General features: G+C 36.1%; 1 protein-coding gene across 1 annotated transcript in view; it reads right to left on the bottom strand.

Moving 5' to 3' along the window:
- Window positions 1-3,685: 3,685 nt before the first annotated feature.
- LOC148039475 (uncharacterized) overlaps window positions 3,686-20,788 on the bottom strand; it is an 80,781-nt gene continuing 63,678 nt past the window's right edge. Inside the window, exon 7 of the mRNA XM_087691058.1 lies at window positions 3,686-4,332. Coding sequence (XP_087547184.1) covers window positions 4,171-4,332 — 162 coding nt within the window. The 3' untranslated portion in view covers window positions 3,686-4,170. The remainder of the gene's footprint in view (window positions 4,333-20,788) is intronic.

Genomic DNA, 20,788 nt, shown 5'->3' with positions numbered 1-20,788 from the left:
GAAAAGGTAAAGAGAAAGTTGGGGACTCCCCTAGTATGACAAATGTATCATCAAGTCTCTCTCACATTGATGTTGATTCAGATGGCTTTTGAGCAAAGCTTGGATGAGGAGTATAGGATCCCATCTATTAAAACATCTGGTGTGCGGAAGCACAAGAGGATGTTAAAGTTCCTAGTAATGATTCAGATCTACATAGGTCAAGTAGGATAAGAAAGCCAATGCATCGATTGACATACGATAGCTATGTAGCTCATCACTATGTACATGACTAAGATTGTACAGGATGTAAAACCCACCTATTTTAAGGATGCAGTGAGAATGAATATTGGGATCATGCTATGGATGAAGAAATGTATGCACTTAAGGAGAATGACACATGGAAGTTGGTACCTTTACCTAAAGGCAAGAAAGCTATTGGTTGCAAATGGGTTTACAAGGTCAAATGGATCTATTGAGCACTATAAGGGATAATTGGCTACAAGCATAAGTCAAATGAATCTATTGAGTGCTATAAGGCATGATTGATTGCAAAAGGGTATGTGCAGACTCATGGTATTAATTATGAGAAGACTTTTGCTCCAATGGCTAAATTTGCCACTATAAGGGCTATCATAGTAGTGCTCCATCAGAAGGTTGGATCAAGCATCAAATGAATGTTAATAATGCCTTCTTGTAAGGGGAGTTGCAAGAGGAAGTTTATGTGGAGCAGCCACCTAGTTATGTGGGTGAGAGTCATCCAAATCATGTATACAAGCTTTATAAGGCCTTGTATGGGAAGCAAGTACCCAGATCATGGCATGATAGGATTGTGGAATACCTTGCCCGCATTGGATTGTGTAGAGCACATGTTGATTGCTTACTCTATGTATATGAAAGTGATTCAAGTATTGTGGTTATTACTATATATGTGGATGATTTGATCATTGTGGGTGATAGTGAGACAAAGATTGACCATGTAAAGGGTCTCCTCAATACTGAATTTAAGATGAAGTATTTGGGATAATTGTGCTCTTTTCTCAGTATAGAGATAATCAAGACTCAAGAGGATATATGGTTGTCACAAACAATATGCATTGGATATGTTAAAGAAGTACGGTATGGATGATTGCAAGCCTATTTCTATACCTTTGGATGTTAAAGTTAAGCTTAGTGTATATGAAGGTGACTTGATTAATGATCTTACTATGCATCGAAAGATTGTGGATAGCCTTATCCATTTGATAATCACTAGGTCAAACTTAAACTACACAGTTGGTTTGAAGAGTCAGTTTATGCAGCTTCCATGGAAGCCACATTTGGATGATGTGCAGCACACATTGTGCTATGTCAAATCCACATTAGACTACGCCTATTTTATGATGCAGTGTAGCATGAAACAAGTGCACATGATAGCTTGCTACAAAATTGAGATTAATGGACTCATGATTTGAATATGTGCTCTTTTCTCTAACTATAAAGCTTCTTCTCCCTAAGTTGTCACAAGATAAAGTAGAATAGAAAAGGAGGAGAGACTTCTCCCTCATACTCCATCACTCTCTCCTCATTCCCCCACATTAATTCCCTTCCTTGGTGATCTCATGGATGTTTTAACAAGAAGAATCAAATATACCAAATTCCTCTACAAGATAAACTATAACAAAACTCTTTCTTGAGTCCTCATCACTCACTCTCTATGGTGAAGCAGCCAAAAAGATAGAGAAGATGGAGAAGAAGAGGCTCTCAATATTCTAGTAAGATAAACTATAGCAGAACTCTTTCTTGAGTCCATCATGCTTAGTCTCCCTTCCTCACTCTCAAACTATGGTGAAGTAGCCAAGAAGATAGAGAAGATGGAGAAGAAGAGGCTCTCAATATTTTACACATACAAATGAGCTCTTGATTCATTTTTACACGTATATAGGCATTAGAGTTTCATTAGGGTTGGGCATCCTTATGTCCCAATGTGCAAGAGATTTTACTACTACCAGTAGGTACATACTGTTTTCACAAGAACAAGCCTCATGCTAGGATTTTCCGAAGATTATTCTCCACATGACATGGCTAGTTTGCAAACTAACTCGAAAATACCATCAATTAAAACAGCCATAAAAGTGCCCAAGACCAATTGAACACCTTGAATAGACAAAAAATTTACTAAAAATAGTAAATACATGATCAATGACTCAAAATTATAACCTCCAATATATCTCAACAAAGAGACCCATTGACCTAAGATAGGACTTGACCTTACATTGCAACCTCGAATACAAAACAACCCGAAAAGAGATCCCAAAACTTGTCTTGTCATCATCTAAACTACCATGTCATCACCTAGACTCATTAAAAACTCATTAGGAGAGCTGAGATTAATCAAAAGGCAAAAGCTACATGCACAAAGACCCTCTCCTACATATCAGAACTACTTGCATAGGATTGAGAAGCTACATGAAATCATAGTAAGGACCTCTAAGGTCATCACAATTGTATCAAGATAGGTAAAAGAAGTAGGATCTAGCAAGCCCAGAAGTTGCAGATTACCACATCTACATGCACGTCATCAACAAGCCTCTACTCTTGAAAGATGCATCCCAATTTTATTTTTTTTAACATCGAAGAAATCTAAGAGATCCTCATCTTATCACATCTACATACACGTCATCAACAAAGCCTCTACTCTTAAAGGATACCTCCCAATCACAAATTGTTGAAGGATTGAATTGAAGCAAAGAAATTTATTGGATTGCTTAGTTTGTGTGTCTCAAATTTGTTGCATGTGTATAGAATAGATTGCATATGTTGATAATAACCAAGAATTGCATCTTATATGTCTCATGCATCACCTCAATTGTTTCCCAACCTGCTTGAATATAAGAAATCCTTGCTTTGGCTACATCAAAAGCATATTCACATGCTACCAAATTCACCTATTTGACAACTCGCATCTCAGATCGATCATCCGCATCAATTTGAAGCCATCCTAACTAAAAAGCATCACCTCAACTACTTGTATGCTACCTCTAGATTGATATGCACTATAGAATGTTGAGTTAAAAGGTCATATTCTTAACATTAAATTGTCCAATCTTGCATGTTGCATCCACACTTTGGTTCTTGAACAATTGAGATCTTGCCACCCATAAGCATCTATGGCAATTCGCAATGCATAAATGTGTAAATCCATTGCCATAACATCACCTTGATTGCGTCTCGGAAGGCCAATCATCACTTCAACCAACTCTCAAAAAGCAAGCAACTGCTACGAATGGACATATAGAAACCTATCAACATAGTCAAGTCAATCTATAATCCAAACAAGCTATAGAGAACCCAATGATAATTGGATATGACAAGTCATAAACTCTAGACACACTACGACTTGACTCCTTTTCACCTTGACTAAGCTCAAAACTAATCAAAACCACCTTGATTAACCTACAAATCACCTCTAGTACCTATCTACATCATCTAAGCTAACTTAGAGAGCAAGTGATTGATTGATCAAGGAACATCTACCAAAAGAAATCTATGAACCAAGACTAAACTTAAACTCGTGAGACAACTCATTGTCCACTTCATAGAATGTCTCTAAAATCCCAACTGAGTATTTGAATCTAACATGAACTAGAGTATCTTTCACATATTCAAAGCACTTAGAGCACAAGAGACAATTATTAGACCACATTTAGTGATTGTATGACCATTTGTAAACATGCAAGATTGCAAGACCTACATTGTAACATTGTCTCTAGACTTCGTATTAAGTGTTTGATCCCCCTCTAATCTAGGATGGATTACATTGCAAGTTGTTCTAGGATCACCTGGAGTGAACAGACCTTTCTTACAAAATTGTCTCCAATTTCCACATAATGCCCAATTTCATCATAGTTGATCCTAAACAATCTACATTGTCCATACTATTACCTTGTACAATGAGATCATCTAAATGGAGCAAATCTAGAGTGCAAGAGATAGATTCTGCATCACCTTGAGTGGCTCCACTCACTTTTGGGTAGCTAAAAACTACATTCTGCTATGAGCAGTCTGGTGTATATGAACTGACTACTGATTGAAATTGCAAGTGTCCACATTAATTGATTGAAAGTGTTCCAAAGAAAATGAACTGACTACCTTTACATATAAGAATGTGGTGCAGTCACATCTTCAGCAACCTTGACAAAAAATGGGCTTTGTTTACACATTTTCAGCAGGTGGCAATTCTGCGAATTTAACTGGCATGCCGAGAACCTTTTCCATGTCATATCTCACCTCAATGTTCCGGATGCTGTAGCCAACCACCATCAACCAGTAAAGTAGCTTTGCCAAGTCTGCTGTGGTCGTTTGTGTCACAGCTCTCTTTTAAGGGCACAGGAAAAAACAAAACCAGTGATTAAAACTGCAAGCTCAACATATCCCTACTAATGTTCAATGATGGCCAAAGCTATTAACACAATAAACAACTTCATTCTGTGATACCAAACAAATTAGTTATTTAGATGTGTAAAGCATCATGCACTCACGATTGCCAAAGACAGGAGTAGAGAGACCTGGAGCAGCAAAGGCAGGCTGAGGGACAATACAGAGTAGTTAGAGATCTTACATCACTTGCGCAAGAGTTAGTGGAACCACTTCAGCCACCCTGCGGCTTTAGCCTGCATCCCTCAAGCCCCCTAGGAGCAGGAAATGCCACAGCCCAATGTTTTAAAGGTCTCCCAATCCTTACTAGCGACCTCCAAGAGGCACAAATGCCACAGTCCTAGGTGTTAGAGATCTCCCAACCCTCACCAGCAACCCCCAGGAGCCGAGATGCCACACCCCCATTTTTAAAGAGGTCCTGCGACTCTAGTTTCTGCAGGCCCCTACAATTAAGTCCCCAAAGGATACAACTTCTTACATGATAACTTCACAGGTCCCTGCCACTCAAAAGGCGTGAGAAGCAACTACCTCACAGGAGAGAGAGGATATACTCTAAAAGCAAGAGATGAATGATTCAGATGACTCACTCGACTCTGAGGACTTTTCTCCCTTGCATAAGGGGGCGGAGCTAGCAGAGAGGAGTTTTGACAAGGTATACTTCAAGAGACAACAGAGTAAGGTATGGCCTGCTGAGTCACGCTGGTCCCAAAGAGTCAGACCTCCCCATGAGGATTCTCCTGGACAGTGCAAGACTTTGGTGCACAATTGTTCAAGCAAGGCAGAAGCTGTATGAGATAAGACCTACATACAGAACTAGTCGTCAGTCGGTTAGATTCTCCCATGGTATAGGAGCACTGCCTCTCAATAGTGAGGATATTCCGATGCTACAGGAAGATTTTGCTAGGATAAAGCTACACTTCTTGGGCGCAACAGTTGGAAGCCACAGAGAATTCGGCAAGAGTTTGTGCTTCTGTTGGAGGACAGTGGATTTATGTAGTACGTGACTGCAGCATCCTGGTTCCAAGGAGAGCCTTGGGCTGCTCTAAGAGTTGGATGATGCACTTATTGGTCTGTTGACCATTTATGCCTCACATAGCCAGTGTGACAGGAGACAGGTTTAGACTACCTTCAATTGGTCTCTACCAAGTAGATCATTCAGTTCACACCAGCCCTATGCGCCTTGGCAGCCTCAATGTCCTATGATCAATGGTCAAGGTGCCAATGGCATCTCTTATGTCCGTGAATCACAACTACTTGTTTGTGTACTCATTTGTGATAGCACTTGGAGCTATGCTTTGGGTGCCTTCTACATAAGGTCTCTCTTCAACTTTAATGCAGAAAAGACAATGGCTATAAGACATTACATTTTTCTCTGAAGGACACAGTTCAATGCAATTCAAAGTTCACAATAGAGCTTGGTAAATCCGCAACTCACTTCAGTTATCTAGGAGGGACAAGGCAATAGGAGCTAGGGCCTTTTCCAAGTTTGACGTGACTTATATGGATGACTAGACTTGTGACAAAGATGGCCTAGTAGGTATCATCCTTGGCACAGCGTACTACTCTTGACCATTCTCTGGTTCAATTAGTTCTTTTTGAGAGTAAGAAGACCCAACTATGGTGTCTAGATTCCAGATGGCTTGAACCACCACAAGATTCTTCGAGTCAGTCACACAAATTTGGGGATCTGAACCTTTTTCAGTTGGATGGGCCAGCTAGGGACTTAGACAAGAGCCTCCGGGAAATCGATTCCTACTTCAAAGAGAAGACCATGAGGATGCAAGGCCTTTTAGAGAGGGAGAGGACTGTAAAGCATTGCATGCAGCACTCTAGAGGGAGAAGGAGAGGCATCCAGGCTGCAAAATGAGAATAGCTTAGAGAATTTATCTACCAAAACAAATACAGATGTCATGAAGAAAGCTATACAGGAGTACAAATTCCATGCAAGAGCTTCCTTCTGGACTTTATCTGAAGACAAAGTTAATAGAGATTTATTCTGTACTAGGGGATCTACCTACTCTGGGCAAGGAGTACAAAGAATCAATAGTGCTGATGGATCCACAACGCAGGGCCATAATTGCCAAGGGTTTCTAAAACGAGAGGGTTGAAATGGGTTTCATAGGTTTCTTACAAGTTTTGTAGATCATTAGAAATGGGTTTCATTTGAGATGGAAAAACTGAACTATATATGTATATATATATAGATATATATATGTATATATATACATATATATGTATATATATATGTATATATATATGTATATATATGTATATATAAACATAAATTCAACGCTAACATTAGCATATTAATTTGAAAGATTCAATAATTTCCTTAAAGGAACAAAAGTGTTCAACATTCACTACGGGATTAGCTACGCGCTAACCAATAGTGTACACTCAGTTCGTTATAAGGATCAAGATATCATTCATATAGATGATCTCTATTCTTCTTTTGAGGAAATAGAGATGCCAACAATAGAAAGACCATTAATCCAGGATGATCAAGATTGGAACCTTGATCTAAATCCTAAAGAAAATTTACAACTCATTCCCATAAAACCACGACACATCATTGATGATCATGGTATACTAAGGGCTCCTTCACAAATTGGGAGAGAAGTCCAAAATCAAAACCAAAAATTAAAAGGAAAAGAAATAATAAACACATCATATAATCAATACAATAACATTGAACATTTCAAAATAAAAGGAGAATACTATAATGGACAACACTGGAAAATAATAAAAATATTAATTGACACAGGATGTTCAGATAACTATATAAGGAAAAAGAACATAGGAAATCTGTACCCAACAGACTTGCTAGCAAAACAAAACTATGTCCATCTATGGACTAGTAAAACATATGAAACTTCACAAGCAGTAGAAGTGGAAATAAAAATTGAAGAATTACAATTCAAAATACCTTTGTTGATAGACGAAGGAATAACGGATGAACAATATCCGATAGTTTTAGGAATGAAATTCCTAGAAAAATACTGTCAATACTATAAGATAGAAAATAACATTCTTACTATAAAAATAAATAATCAAGAGATAACAACTCGTAAATGCTAAAGGAAGGAAAAACCTTAGGAGAACTAAATAACAATATATACATAAAAATCATGATATACACTAAGGACATCAAAAGAGAGTTTGATGCATTCTTAGATAACGGTTCATTCATATCAGTATGTAAAAAGAAAGCTTTACATTACGATGAATGGATTCAATCGGAAGATAAAGTCATTGGACTAGACATGGGCGGTCACAAAACCCAATATAAAAACAAAGCACTCAATATCAAAATTGAGATAGAACAAAACATTCTATTCGTGGACGAAATCTACGAAAACAACAATACAGGAGTTGATATTATACTTGGAAATAATTTTATAAATGCTTTCCAGGAATATAGACAAAACTCTACACACATAACATTCATTTCCAAAAATGGAAAGAAAATCAAAACTAAAAGATTAGAATATGGGATAAATCGCATATTTCAAAATGAAAAACTAGAATACCTAGAAAATAAATATAAGGATATAACATCAAAATATATGAAAGAATTCGAAAAACTTTGTAATGACAATCCCTTACATTTTTAGGAAAAACATAAGACTACAGCAAAAATCGAACTCCTTGAAGAAAGGATAATTCGATGCAAACCAATGATCTATTCAGAAATGGATAGAATAGAATTTGAAAAACAATTAAAAGAATTATTGGAACAAGGAATAATTCGACATAGCAAAAGCCCTCATTCATCACCTGCCTTTATGGTCAGAAATCACTCTGAGCAAAAGCGCGGAAAAGCGAGGATGGTGGTAAATTATAAGACATTGAATAAATACACTAAATTCAATGGATATTTCTTGCCTAATAAATCACAGTTATTAGACAAGATAAGATATAAAAATATCTTTTCAAAATTCGATTGTAAGAGCGGATTTTGGCAAATAAAATTAGAACAAGATAGCATACAATATACAGCATTCAGTACTCCGCAAGGACACTACGAATGGATGATACTAGCTTTTGGATTGAAGAATTCTCCACAAGAATTCCAACAATGGCTAGATAAGACATATATAGAAATCCAAGATTTCTGTATAATATATGTTGACGATATTCTTATCGCAAGTAAGAATATACAACAACATGAAAAACACTTGCAAAAATTCTTGCAAATAACAAAAGATAACGGAGTCAACCTATCTTTGAAAAAGATGGAACTCTTCAAAGAAAAGATTGAATATTTGGGGTTGATAATCGATAATAAAGGAATCGAATTACAACCACACATAGCTGTCAAATTAGCATCATTTCCAAATAAAATAGAAGACGCAAAACAATTACAACGTTTTCTAGGATGTGCTAATTATGCAGAGATGTTCATAATAAATCTTGCTAAAATAAGAAATCCTTTGCAAAAACTGCTCAAAAAGGATATAAAATGGAATTGGACAAACGATCACACCAAAAGTGTGCAAACAATAAAAGAACATAGCAAAAATCTTCCTCGGCTAAGATTACCTGCCGAAGACACATTACTCATAATAGAAACTGACGCCTCAGAAGCTTTTTGGGGGGGAGTGATGAAAGAAAAAGATAAAGAAGATAAAGAATATATTTGTAGATACACAAGTGGAACATTCACATCAACAGAGAAAAACTATCATATAAATGAATTGGAAGTATTGGCAATAAAAAAGACAATAGAGAAATTCAATTTCTTTTTATTACCAAGAAAATTCATTATAAGAACAGATAACACACAAGTAAGAGGATTAATAAACAATAATCTCAAAAACCTTCCACAATTCGCTAGACTGAAAAGGTGGCAACTCTTCTTTTCATTCTATGATTTTGATATAATTCATATTAAAAGTGCTACTAACGTTTTGGCTGACATTTTGACAAGAGAAGCAGCTGAAAGATGATGGAGAACATGGAATCTCGACTATACAAACTTCTACAAGAAGTTAATAAGATAAAAACCTCACTAGAGGATATTATAATAGATTTCAATAAGCTAACGAAGGACAAGGAGCAGGAGATTGTCATACCGGTGCTCCTCGGTACGGATAAGACCTTTCCAGGTTTAAAACCGGAAGGAATAACCAAGCCTCGTCCTGAAAAAGGACCAGACTATAATAATTTTCCAGTCCAAAAGACGGAAAATATAACCAAGCCTTGACCGAAAGGTCCAGACTATAATTCACTGCCGACCAAACGAGTGGCAGATAATGCTAACCCTATTTCATTTGCAGATAAATATGAAGCCATAAAGTTTGAAGACTTCAATCAAGAATACCAGAAGATAACACAAGAAGTGATCGAGCTTCAACCTCGACAACATAATAGCATCAAGATAAATCAAGCAATGTATCCAAGAGTAATTTGTCTACCAGAATCTGATCCGCTATGGATTAGAAGACTATTCTACTTCGGATACCTTGATCAGATCTACACCTGCAATGACCTGATGGAACTACAACAGTTACCAGAGATATTCATCTATAGTGCAAACTATGTGATGGAGAAGAATTTAACTGCAAAGTTAAATTTCAAATTCTTTAATGCCACACCAGAAAAACAATGGCATCGAGGAAATCATTTTATCATCTTAAGAGAAGTCAACAAAATTGAGACTATCTCTATAAACCCAACAGAGATAAAATACAGTAAAAACAAATTAGAAATATTCAATTTACCCTTCAAACGGGCACAAGGATTAAAAGTGATTCATCGTCAGATGAAAAAGATACTCGAAGAGAAAAAAGGAAAGGTTGTAAGCAAAGTCTAAGACCAAGCGGATGTCACAATCCTAATACAAGACCTCTCACCAATGACGGAAAGAGACATCAAAATACTTTCCGACATTATAAAAGAAATCGAAGAAAACAAAGAATCTTCGGAAAAGTGTAGAGAAATCTACTGTAAAGAAAATCATAAAAAGGATTGCAAAAATTGCATCCATCGCATTTCGCCTTTTGAAATGTAACCCACGGGTCCCAGGATCCAATAATGTAAAAAGTTTGTCGGCCATACCCTTATAACTATGGACCGCATAAACATCAAATCTACTTTTGTAAAGTGATGAGTCATATATTCTCATCCAAAGCCTATATAAGAGCCTCATACCTTCACAAGGAGGTATTCGGAGGAAGAGTATTCTCACAAGAACGAGAGAGTAACACACCATTACTCTTGGGAGCTTGTGAAGAACAAAGACCTCAAGCACGAAGGAGTGATACACCAACACTCTGGGGAAGCTCTGAGGAGATAACCTCATAATGTCAGGCTAGTCCCTACCTAGCAGAGAGATAGTCATAATCCCTTAGTCATCTATCCTTATATTCAGTCCTTTATCTCTTCTGTATCTATTTTCTCTGGATTAGAAATATATCTGCCTTGTTACTCTTGGAACCGAGTACATCCTTGTGTAAAGAAATCAATCAAGGATTGTGGTGCGTATCGACTAAGTCTATCGCGGAAAGGGGAGCGCGTCGCGAGACTTCAACCTGCAGTACACCAAGAAGACGTTTGGTTTTAAGTTACGCCAGGTAGATACGTCGATACTTTGCTCAAAAATTGGTTTTGAAAGTAATAATGTAAATATGTTACTAAGAAAGAAATAATAGAAGTTAATGAAAGGATGAATAGATAGGATAGATACTAAGACAAGATTATCGACAAAATCTCTCTGCTCAAACCATAAGAAGAATGAATTCTAATTTTCCGCATAATCTTGGGATAAACTTTGATAAGCAGTCCAAACCTTCACAATGCACTGTAGCTTTAATAAGATAGATAAAATCTTCTATAATATAAAGTTTTGTGTGTTGTGATAACCCGGTCCCCATCTAGTATCAGGGGACCGGGTTATCACAACACACAAAACTTTATATTATAGAAGGTTTTATCTCTTTGATTCATATCTCAATAATCTCTTTGATTCATATCAAAGACATAATGTAACGCGCTTACAAACGCGTATAGCCAATGAGTATAACCAATGTTTTACTGAAGAAGAAAGTTTTCAACCTTCTTACCATAATATAAATAATCTTGTTTGGTATCTGGCCAATCTAGCTACATTTGCAGGATATGTCAATAATACCATAAGAGATTACATAGACCGAAGAACATTGCGCAACATTAAAACTGCGTTGCGACAAGATTATATATTTTATAAACTCACATACGAAAACCGAAGAACTCGGAATATGATTTCATATCGAGATCTTTATCTCGAATTACCAGGTCAAAATTAAATGGATTATTCTTCAAGTGACTATGAAGAAGAACTTTCCTCAAAATTGGGGGAGATAGATTTAGACAAAATTGATAACTCAGATCAAGAAAATGAACAAAATCAAACATTGATGAATTCAGGGAAACCTAGTTCATCAAGAGCATCAAATGATCCCATAAAAATTCTAACGGAACAAATGGGATTAGAAGAAGCTATAAGTGCCATAGAACAGTTGACTAGTAGATATCCTCAATCACTAGAATCAACATATATACCTAGTGCACCTCCATACAGAGGTAGCAGTAGCAAAAAAAGACAAAAGAACATAATTAAAACATCTTATGCATCATACAAAGACCCATCCGAAGCATGGAAATACAGTTATGAGAACATGACTGAAATCCCTAGCGGCGGAACATGGTTAAATCTAGATTGCAAAAAAGATGTAGATAAAGCTATAGAAACATGGGTAAAAAACATGAATCATGCTTTACTTACCAAAAAGATAGAACTAGAAGACATTCCATCATTCATTGTAACATCCTTCCAAGGAAATGTTGCAAATTGGTGGGAAGAACAAAAAGATGAGATAAAAAATGAAATAAAAACAGGAAATGCTGCTACTGACACAGTCACAGCAGGAGATACAGCAAAAAGAATCCTAACACGATTCGAAAATGCTATAAGAAAAGAATTCCAAGGGGAAGAATGGACAACCCATAGAGAAGAAGAGCAAAAAATCCAAAGGGATAATGCTTATAACAATATACAACGATTAAAACTTGTAACGATGTGTGGATTTGAAGCCTACACATGTGCTTTCTCCAAATTCTACTATGAAGGATTAGGAGATGAAAGATTGGCAAATGCTAAGGAATTATACTTTGCCAAATTACCATATCCATATAATCAAAGACTAAGCCTAGGATACAAAGCTTGGTTAAAGGATAAAACAGATACACTTGGAGCTAGAATAAGATATACTAGAAATAGTATAAACAAATGGTGTATAAATGCTCAGCAAGAATATTTGATAAGAAAACATGTAAGCTATGGACTTTGCTGTCCGCAAAATAGCGAAAAACTGGTGTTTGGAGAAGTCCGAACATACAATAAAAACTATAAGAAAAGAAAAAACAAATACATACCTAAAAGAAGATATTTTCCAAAGAAAATACATAAAAGGTTCATACCAAAATTCAGAAACAAAAGGATAATGAGAAAACCAAGAAAACAAAAAGAAGCTAAAAAATGTAAATGCTGGCTTTGTCAAGAAATTGGGCATTATGCCAATGAATGCCCAAAAAGGAAAAAGGCAACACAGTACAACCAATTGTACTCGTTAAGCCTAGAAGAATATATAAGTGATAATAGTTCATCAGGAGATGAATATTATATAATTAACTCTGAAACAGACTCTGAAGTAGATTCAGAATAAATGGAAAATCCTTTATACAAAGAAGAAATTGAGAATTCACACGAATTCTCAAGACAATTACTTTTTGATAAAGACATCTTTAGACAACTCTCTAAAGATAAAATTCAAGACACAACTGAACAAGCGTTCAGTAAATCATTCTATAAACAATGGATGACATTGTTTAAAAGAGAAAACATAATATACTTTGGACTTAAAATCAAAGAACAGTCCATTGATATTGAGCAAGCATCAGGTAACGTAAACTTGCCATTGCTTCTCAAAAATGATCTACTAGAAAAGATCAATCAAATCAAACAAAATGACAGACATAAGATACAGTTTCTCCATCTTGGAGGAATCCATATCTTAATCAAGGCTCATTTCCGAGAAGGAATTGATACTCCTATAAAACTAGCTATTCTAGACAATAGAATAGTGGATAGAAAAGATTCATTGTTAGGAATCATGCGTGGAAACCTAGCTTACCAGCAACTTGGTTTCTATCTATTTCCTAAATATACAATAAATCTCAATGATAAAAACATAAATTCTACGCTAACATTAGCATATAAATTTGAAAGATTCAATAATTTCCTTAAAGGGACTAAAGTGTTCAATATCCACTACGGGATTAGCTACGCGCTAACCAATAGTGTACACTCAGTCCGATATAAGGATCAAGATATCATTCATATAGATGATCTCTATTCTTCTTTTGAGGAAATAGAGATGCCAACAATAGAAAGACCATTAATCCAGGATGATCAAGATTGGAACCTTGATCTAAATCCTAAAGAAAATTTACAACTCATTCCCATAAAACCACGACACATCCTTGATGATCATGGTATACTAAGGGCTCATTCACAAATTGGGGGAGAAGTCCAAAATCAAAACCAAAAATTAAAAGGAAAAGAAATAATAAACACATCATATAATCAATACAATAACATTGAACATTTCAAAATAAAAGGAGAATACTATAATGGATAACATTGGAAAATAATAAAAATATTAATTGACACAGGATGTTCAGATAACTATATAAGGAAAAAGAATATAGGAAATCTGTACCCAACAGATTTGATAGCAAAACAAAACTATGTCCATCTATGGACTAGTAAAACATACGAAACTTCTCAAGCAGTAGAAGTGGAAATAAAAATTGAAGAATTACAATTCAAAATACCTTTGTTGATAGACGAAGGAATAACGGATGAACAATATCCGATAATTTTAGGAATGAAATTCCTAGAAAAATACTGTCAATACTATAAAATAGAAAACAACATTCTTACTATAAAAATAAATAATCAAGAGGTAACAACTCATAAATGTTAAAAGAGGGAAAAACCCTAGGAGAGCTAAATAACAATATATACATAAAAATCATGATATACACTAAGGACATCAAAAGAGAGTTTGATGCATTCTTAGATAACGGTTCATTCATATCAGTATGTAAAAAGGAAGTTTTACATTACGATGAATGGATTCAATCAGAAGATAAAGTCATTGGACTAGACATGGGCGGTCACAAAACCCAATATAAAAACAAAGCACTCAATGTCAAAATTGAGATAGAACAAAACATTCTATTCGTGGACGAAATCTACGAAAACAACAATACAGGAGTTGATATTATACTTGGAAATAATTTTATAAATTCTTTTCAAGAATATAGACAAAACTCTACACACATAACATTCATTTCCAAAGATAGAAAGAAAATCAAAACTAAAAGATTGGAATATGGGATAAATCGCATATTTCAAAATGAAAAACTAGAATACCTAGAAAATAAATATAAAGATATAACATCAAAATATATGAAAGAATTCGAAAAACTTTGTAATGACAATCCCTTACATTTTTAGGAAAAACATAAGACTACAGCAAAAATCGAACTCCTTGAAGAAAGGATAATTCGATGCAAACCAATGATCTATTCAGAAATGGATAGAATAGAATTTGAAAAACAATTAAAAGAATTATTGGAACAAGGAATAATTCGACATAGCAAAAGCCCTCATTCATCACCTGCCTTTATGGTCAGAAATCACTCTGAGCAAAAGCGCGGAAAAGCAAGGATGGTGGTAAATTATAAGACATTGAATAAATACACAAAATTCAATGGATATTTCTTGCCTAATAAATCACAGTTATTAGACAAGATAAGATATAAAAATATCTTTTCAAAATTCGATTGTAAGAGCGGATTTTGGCAAATAAAATTAGAACAAGATAGCATACAATATACAGCATTCAGTACTCCGCAAGGACACTACGAATGGATGATACTAGCTTTTGGATTGAAGAATTCTCCACAAGAATTCCAACAATGGCTAGATAAGACATATATAGAAATCCAAGATTTCTGTATAATATATGTTGACGATATTCTTATCGCAAGTAAGAATATACAACAACATGAAAAACACTTGCAAAAATTCTTGCAAATAACAAAAGATAACGGAGTCAACCTATCTTTGAAAAAGATGGAACTCTTCAAAGAAAAGATTGAATATTTGGGGTTGATAATCGATAATAAAGGAATCGAATTACAACCACACATAGCTGTCAAATTAGCACCATTTCCAGATAAAATAGAAGACGCAAAACAATTACAACGTTTTCTAGGATGTGCTAATTATGCAGAGATGTTCATAATAAATCTTGCTAAAATAAGAAATCCTTTGCAAAAACTGCTCAAAAAGTATATAAAATGGAATTGGACAAACGATCACACCAAAAGTGTGCAAACAATAAAAGAACATAGCAAAAATCTTCCTCGGCTAAGATTACCTGCCGAAGACACATTACTCATAATAGAAACTGACGCCTCAGAAGCTTTTTGGGGGGGAGTGATGAAAGAAAAAGATAAAGAAGATAAAGAATATATTTGTAGATACACAAGTGGAACATTCACATCAACAGAGAAAAACTATCATATAAATGAATTGGAAGTATTGGCAATAAAAAAGACAATAGAGAAATTCAATTTCTTTTTATTACCAAGAAAATTCATTATAAGAACTGATAACACACAAGTAAGAGGATTAATAAACAATAATCTCAAAAACCTTCCACAATTCGCTAGACTGAAAAGGTGGCAACTCTTCTTTTCATTCTATGATTTTGATATAATTCATATTAAAAGTGCTACTAACGTTTTGGCTGACATTTTGACAAGAGAAGCAGCTGAAAGATAATGGAGAATATGGAATCTCGACTATATAAACTTCTACAAGAAGTCAATAAGCTAAAAACCTCGCTAGAGGATATTATAATAGATTTCAATAAGCGAACGAAGGACAAGGAGCAGGAGATTGTCATACCGGTGCTCCTCGGTACGGATAAGACCTTTCCAGGTTTAAAACCGGAAGGAATAACCAAGCCTCGTCCTGAAAAAGGACCAGACTATAATAATTTTCCAGTCCAAAAGACGGAAAATATAACCAAGCCTCGACCGAAAGGTCCAGACTATAATTCACTGCCGACCAAACGAGTGGCAGATAATGCTAATCCTATTTCATTTGCAGATAAATATGAAGCCATAAAATTTGAAGACTTCAATCAAGAATACCAGAAGATAACACAAGAAGTGGTCGAGCTTCAACCTCGACAACATAATAGCATCAAGATAAATCAAGCAATGTATCCAAGAGTAATTTGTCTACCAGAATCTGATCCGCTATGGATTAGAAGACTATTCTACTTCGGATACCTTGATCAGATCTACACCTGCAATGACCTGATGGAACTACAACAGTTACCAGAGATATTCATCTATAGTGCAAACTATGTGATGGAGAAGAATTTAACTGCAAAGTTAAATTTCAAATTCTTTAATGCCACACCAGAAAAACAATGGCATCGAGGAAATCATTTTATCATCTTAAGAGAAGTCAACAAAATTGAGACCATCTCTATAAACCCAACAGAGATAAAATACAGTAAAAACAAATTAGAAATATTCAATTTACCCTTCAAACGGGCACAAGGATTAAAAGTGATTCATCGTCAGATGAAAAAGATACTCGAAGAGAAAAAAGGAAAGGTTGTAAGCAAAGTCTACGACCAAGCGGATGTCACAATCCTAATACAAGACCTCTCACCAATGACGGAAAGAGACATCAAAATACTTTCCGACATTATAAAAGAAATCGAAGAAAACAAAGAATCTTCGGAAAAGTGTAGAGAAATCTACTGTAAAGAAAATCATAAAAAGGATTGCAAAAATTGCATCCATCGCATTTCGCCTTTTGAAATGTAACCCACGGGTCCCAGGATCCAATAATGTAAAAAGTTTGTCGGCCATACCCTTATAACTATGGACCGCATAAACGTCAAATCTACTTTTGTAAAGTGATGAGTCATATATTCTCATCCAAAGCCTATATAAGAGCCTCATACCTTCACAAGGAGGTATTCGGAGGAAGAGTATTCTCACAAGAACGAGAGAGTAACACACCATTACTCTTGGGAGCTTGTGAAGAACAAAGACCTCAAGCACGAAGGAGTGATACACCAACACTCTGGGGAAGCTCTGAGGAGATAACCTCATAATGTCAGGCTAGTCCCTACCTAGCAAGGAGATAGTCATAATCCCTTAGTCATCTATCCTTATATTCAGTCCTTTATCTCTTCTGTATCTATTTTCTCTGGATTAGAAATATATCTGCCTTGTTACTCTTGGAACCGAGTACATCCTTGTGTAAAGAAATCAATCAAGGATTGTGGTGCGTATCGACTAAGTCTATCGCGGAAAGGGGAGCGCGTCGCGAGACTTCAACCTGCAGTACACCAAGAAGACGTTTGGTTTTAAGTTACGCCAGGTAGATACGTCGATACTTTGCTCAAAAATTGGTTTTGAAAGTAATAATGTAAATATGTTACTAAGAAAGAAATAATAGAAGTTAATGAAAGGATGAATAGATAGGATAGATACTAAGACAAGATTATCGACAAAATCTCTCTGCTCAAACCATAAGAAGAATGAATTCTAGTTTTCCGCATAATCTTGGGATGAACTTTGATAAGCAGTCCAAACCTTCACAATGCACTGTAGCTTTAATAAGATAGATAAAACCTTCTATAATATAATGTTTTGTGTGTTGTGATAACCCGGTCCCCATCTGGTATCCATATATATATATATATATATATATATATATATATATATATATATATATATATATATATATATATATATATATATATATATGTGTATATATACATATATATATATATACATACATATATATATATATATATACATACTCATGTAACATGGCGAATGCAGATCGATCTCATAATCTCATGATGCTCAATGGTCCAGAGCCATCCTGCATCTTGTGATCTTGTGATCATGTACTTTTTTCATGATTAATACAATTACCTATTACGGACTGAGAGAGAGAGAGAGATGGTTGTCAAAGCACCAAAAGGGTGGTCATTGATAGAATGAGCATGCATTTGATGGCTATTTTCACTAAGGAGCTTGAGAACTTAGAATGCACTCCTAGCCTTGCTCTCAAGCAAGTGTCCAGGAGATGATGGATTGGACAAGTCTTTTTTTTTAGCAATCGGGATCTTATTAGTACAGGCCTAATCAGAGCTTTTCAAGAGATCATAACCTCAAGGGACATGCTAGAGAGACTATCCAAATGATTGATTCATCTCATTCGCAAAAGTACATGCAACAAATTGAAATTACACAATGAAGACTGGTCACTTCACTTGGAATGACTTCTAAGATCCTTGCAAAGGAATCAGTCTTCCATAGCCACCCTTGATGCCTGAAATTATTCATCCTGCTCAATTAAGTCTTATTCAAAGGTGCAACATCTTGGACAGCAACTCCATCTTTGGGAGTCACCACTCTTGCCCATCCAAGGAACCAAGATCTCATTGTGCTTCCCAATTTCAAGAAGCCGTATGACCTAGTGGGTTGGGAGTTCTTGAGGGCGCCATGCAAGGGAGTGGGATTTCCAGATCAATAGATCAAAGGAGTCATAGCTCTCTATTCTTCAACCTATAGCCAAGTACTTGTTAGGATTAGAGGATTTTTAGATTTCAAATATCAATGAACAAGGACATCTACTAGTCCCCCTTGTTTTATTTGTTGCGGAGGCCATGTGTTTCTCTTGGATAAACAAAACCATGAGTTTGAGGAGCTCCTCGATGTGGAGTTTGTAGATGACAAAGCAACTTATTTGGATAGGGATGAGAGCAACTTCATGGCCCTTTTTGCTACATGACACGAGACAACCACACTCCAAACCTCATGAGGATCTCAATTCGGTTCCTCACGAGACCATAGTGAGATACCTTGGATGTCATGTGGCGATTGACATTACCTTAGAGCAGCACTTCACCTCTTCTCTTGAGTATCAAGGCAAAAGCTCTTTCTTTGAGCACCAAAAAGCAGCAAGCTCTTGTTAGCAAGGAGAGTGGTAGTTGCCAATCACTTGTGACCATGAAATATATTACTCCCTATTGTCCATTCTCAAGGTCTTGCATTGGCTAAGTGAGTGTCTCATCAAGAACTACATTTGATCAGGAGAGAAAAGCTCGGTTCAAGCAAAGGTGGCTTGAGATGTTATTATTTAACTAGAGCCAGGAGATAGTTTGGGGATCATATGCTGAGACAGCTAGAGTAGAGCCTTAGTAGTGAAGCTCTTCGAGTGGAGGAGCCTCAGGAGCAACTATTGATATGGAGGTTATAGTCTATTACACCTGCACTGCAAGGATGATGGCAGCCTGGCATCCATGGATTTGTGAAGGGGTCAGGACCATAGAGCTAGGAAAGAGTTTTGAGGTGATCAGAGTAGTTGCACACTATGATAGGAGATGGTACCTAGACCTGAACCTAGAATGGATGGATGGAAACACTATGCCTATTAGATGATGCCCCTACAGAGATTACAATGGGACCCAAGAGAGAGGGTCTAAAGAGTTCCACTCGTTAGCAAACCATGCAATGTGGCCTTCTTTAGCTATACCACCAGGCTGAGGAGGACACACATGGGTAAAGATCAAGGCAAAGCCAATAGCCACTCCTCATTGGGACAGATAGAGTAACTTAAGACCCTTCTTGGCAGATTTTAAGAGGGCATTACATGGACACTTCAGCCTAGAAAGATCTCTCTCTTTCTATGCCTTGTAGCTCATAGGAGGTTGGCAATTGGTCCATGGATCAGTTATGGCAAGGTACCAATGGCACTTGCAAGACCCAAAGGCATCATGGGACTGTCCTAGAGCTCAGGAGGTTATGGATGAGAGCACTCAAGATGGTATTTCATAAGACAGCTAACTTATGACCTAATTAACTACCTTTTCAGGGCCTTCCTCATGCTGTATTTTTTACCTCAAGTTTTTCCTCCATGTCATAAATAGAAATTTCTTTTCCTGGGAAAGAAAAAATATGTATCCCTTCACTTGAGGAACACAAACACTTAAATAACACCACAATTGAATTTTCATTTCAAAATTTTTTTGATTATCTACTTTTGGCTAACAAATTGCTCGCTCAGACTCACTAGAGGTCTGATCAAGTGCTCACCACTTGAACTAAAAGGTCTTGAGAGGTCTGACCAGGTGCTATCTACTTAATGTTTGAAAATGCCCTTGACAATACAAAGCATAGATTCAGGCAGCGGATAAGATCCAGATGGCAATGATACCCTATCTATTCATCTCCTCAG

This window comes from Lygodium microphyllum, chromosome 2 (assembly GCF_053477565.2).
Source record: "Lygodium microphyllum isolate KBCC chromosome 2, Lygodium_microphyllum_v1.1.10, whole genome shotgun sequence".
NCBI classification, from domain to species: domain Eukaryota; kingdom Viridiplantae; phylum Streptophyta; class Polypodiopsida; order Schizaeales; family Lygodiaceae; genus Lygodium; species Lygodium microphyllum.
This window is presented reverse-complemented; position numbering and strand designations above follow the sequence as displayed.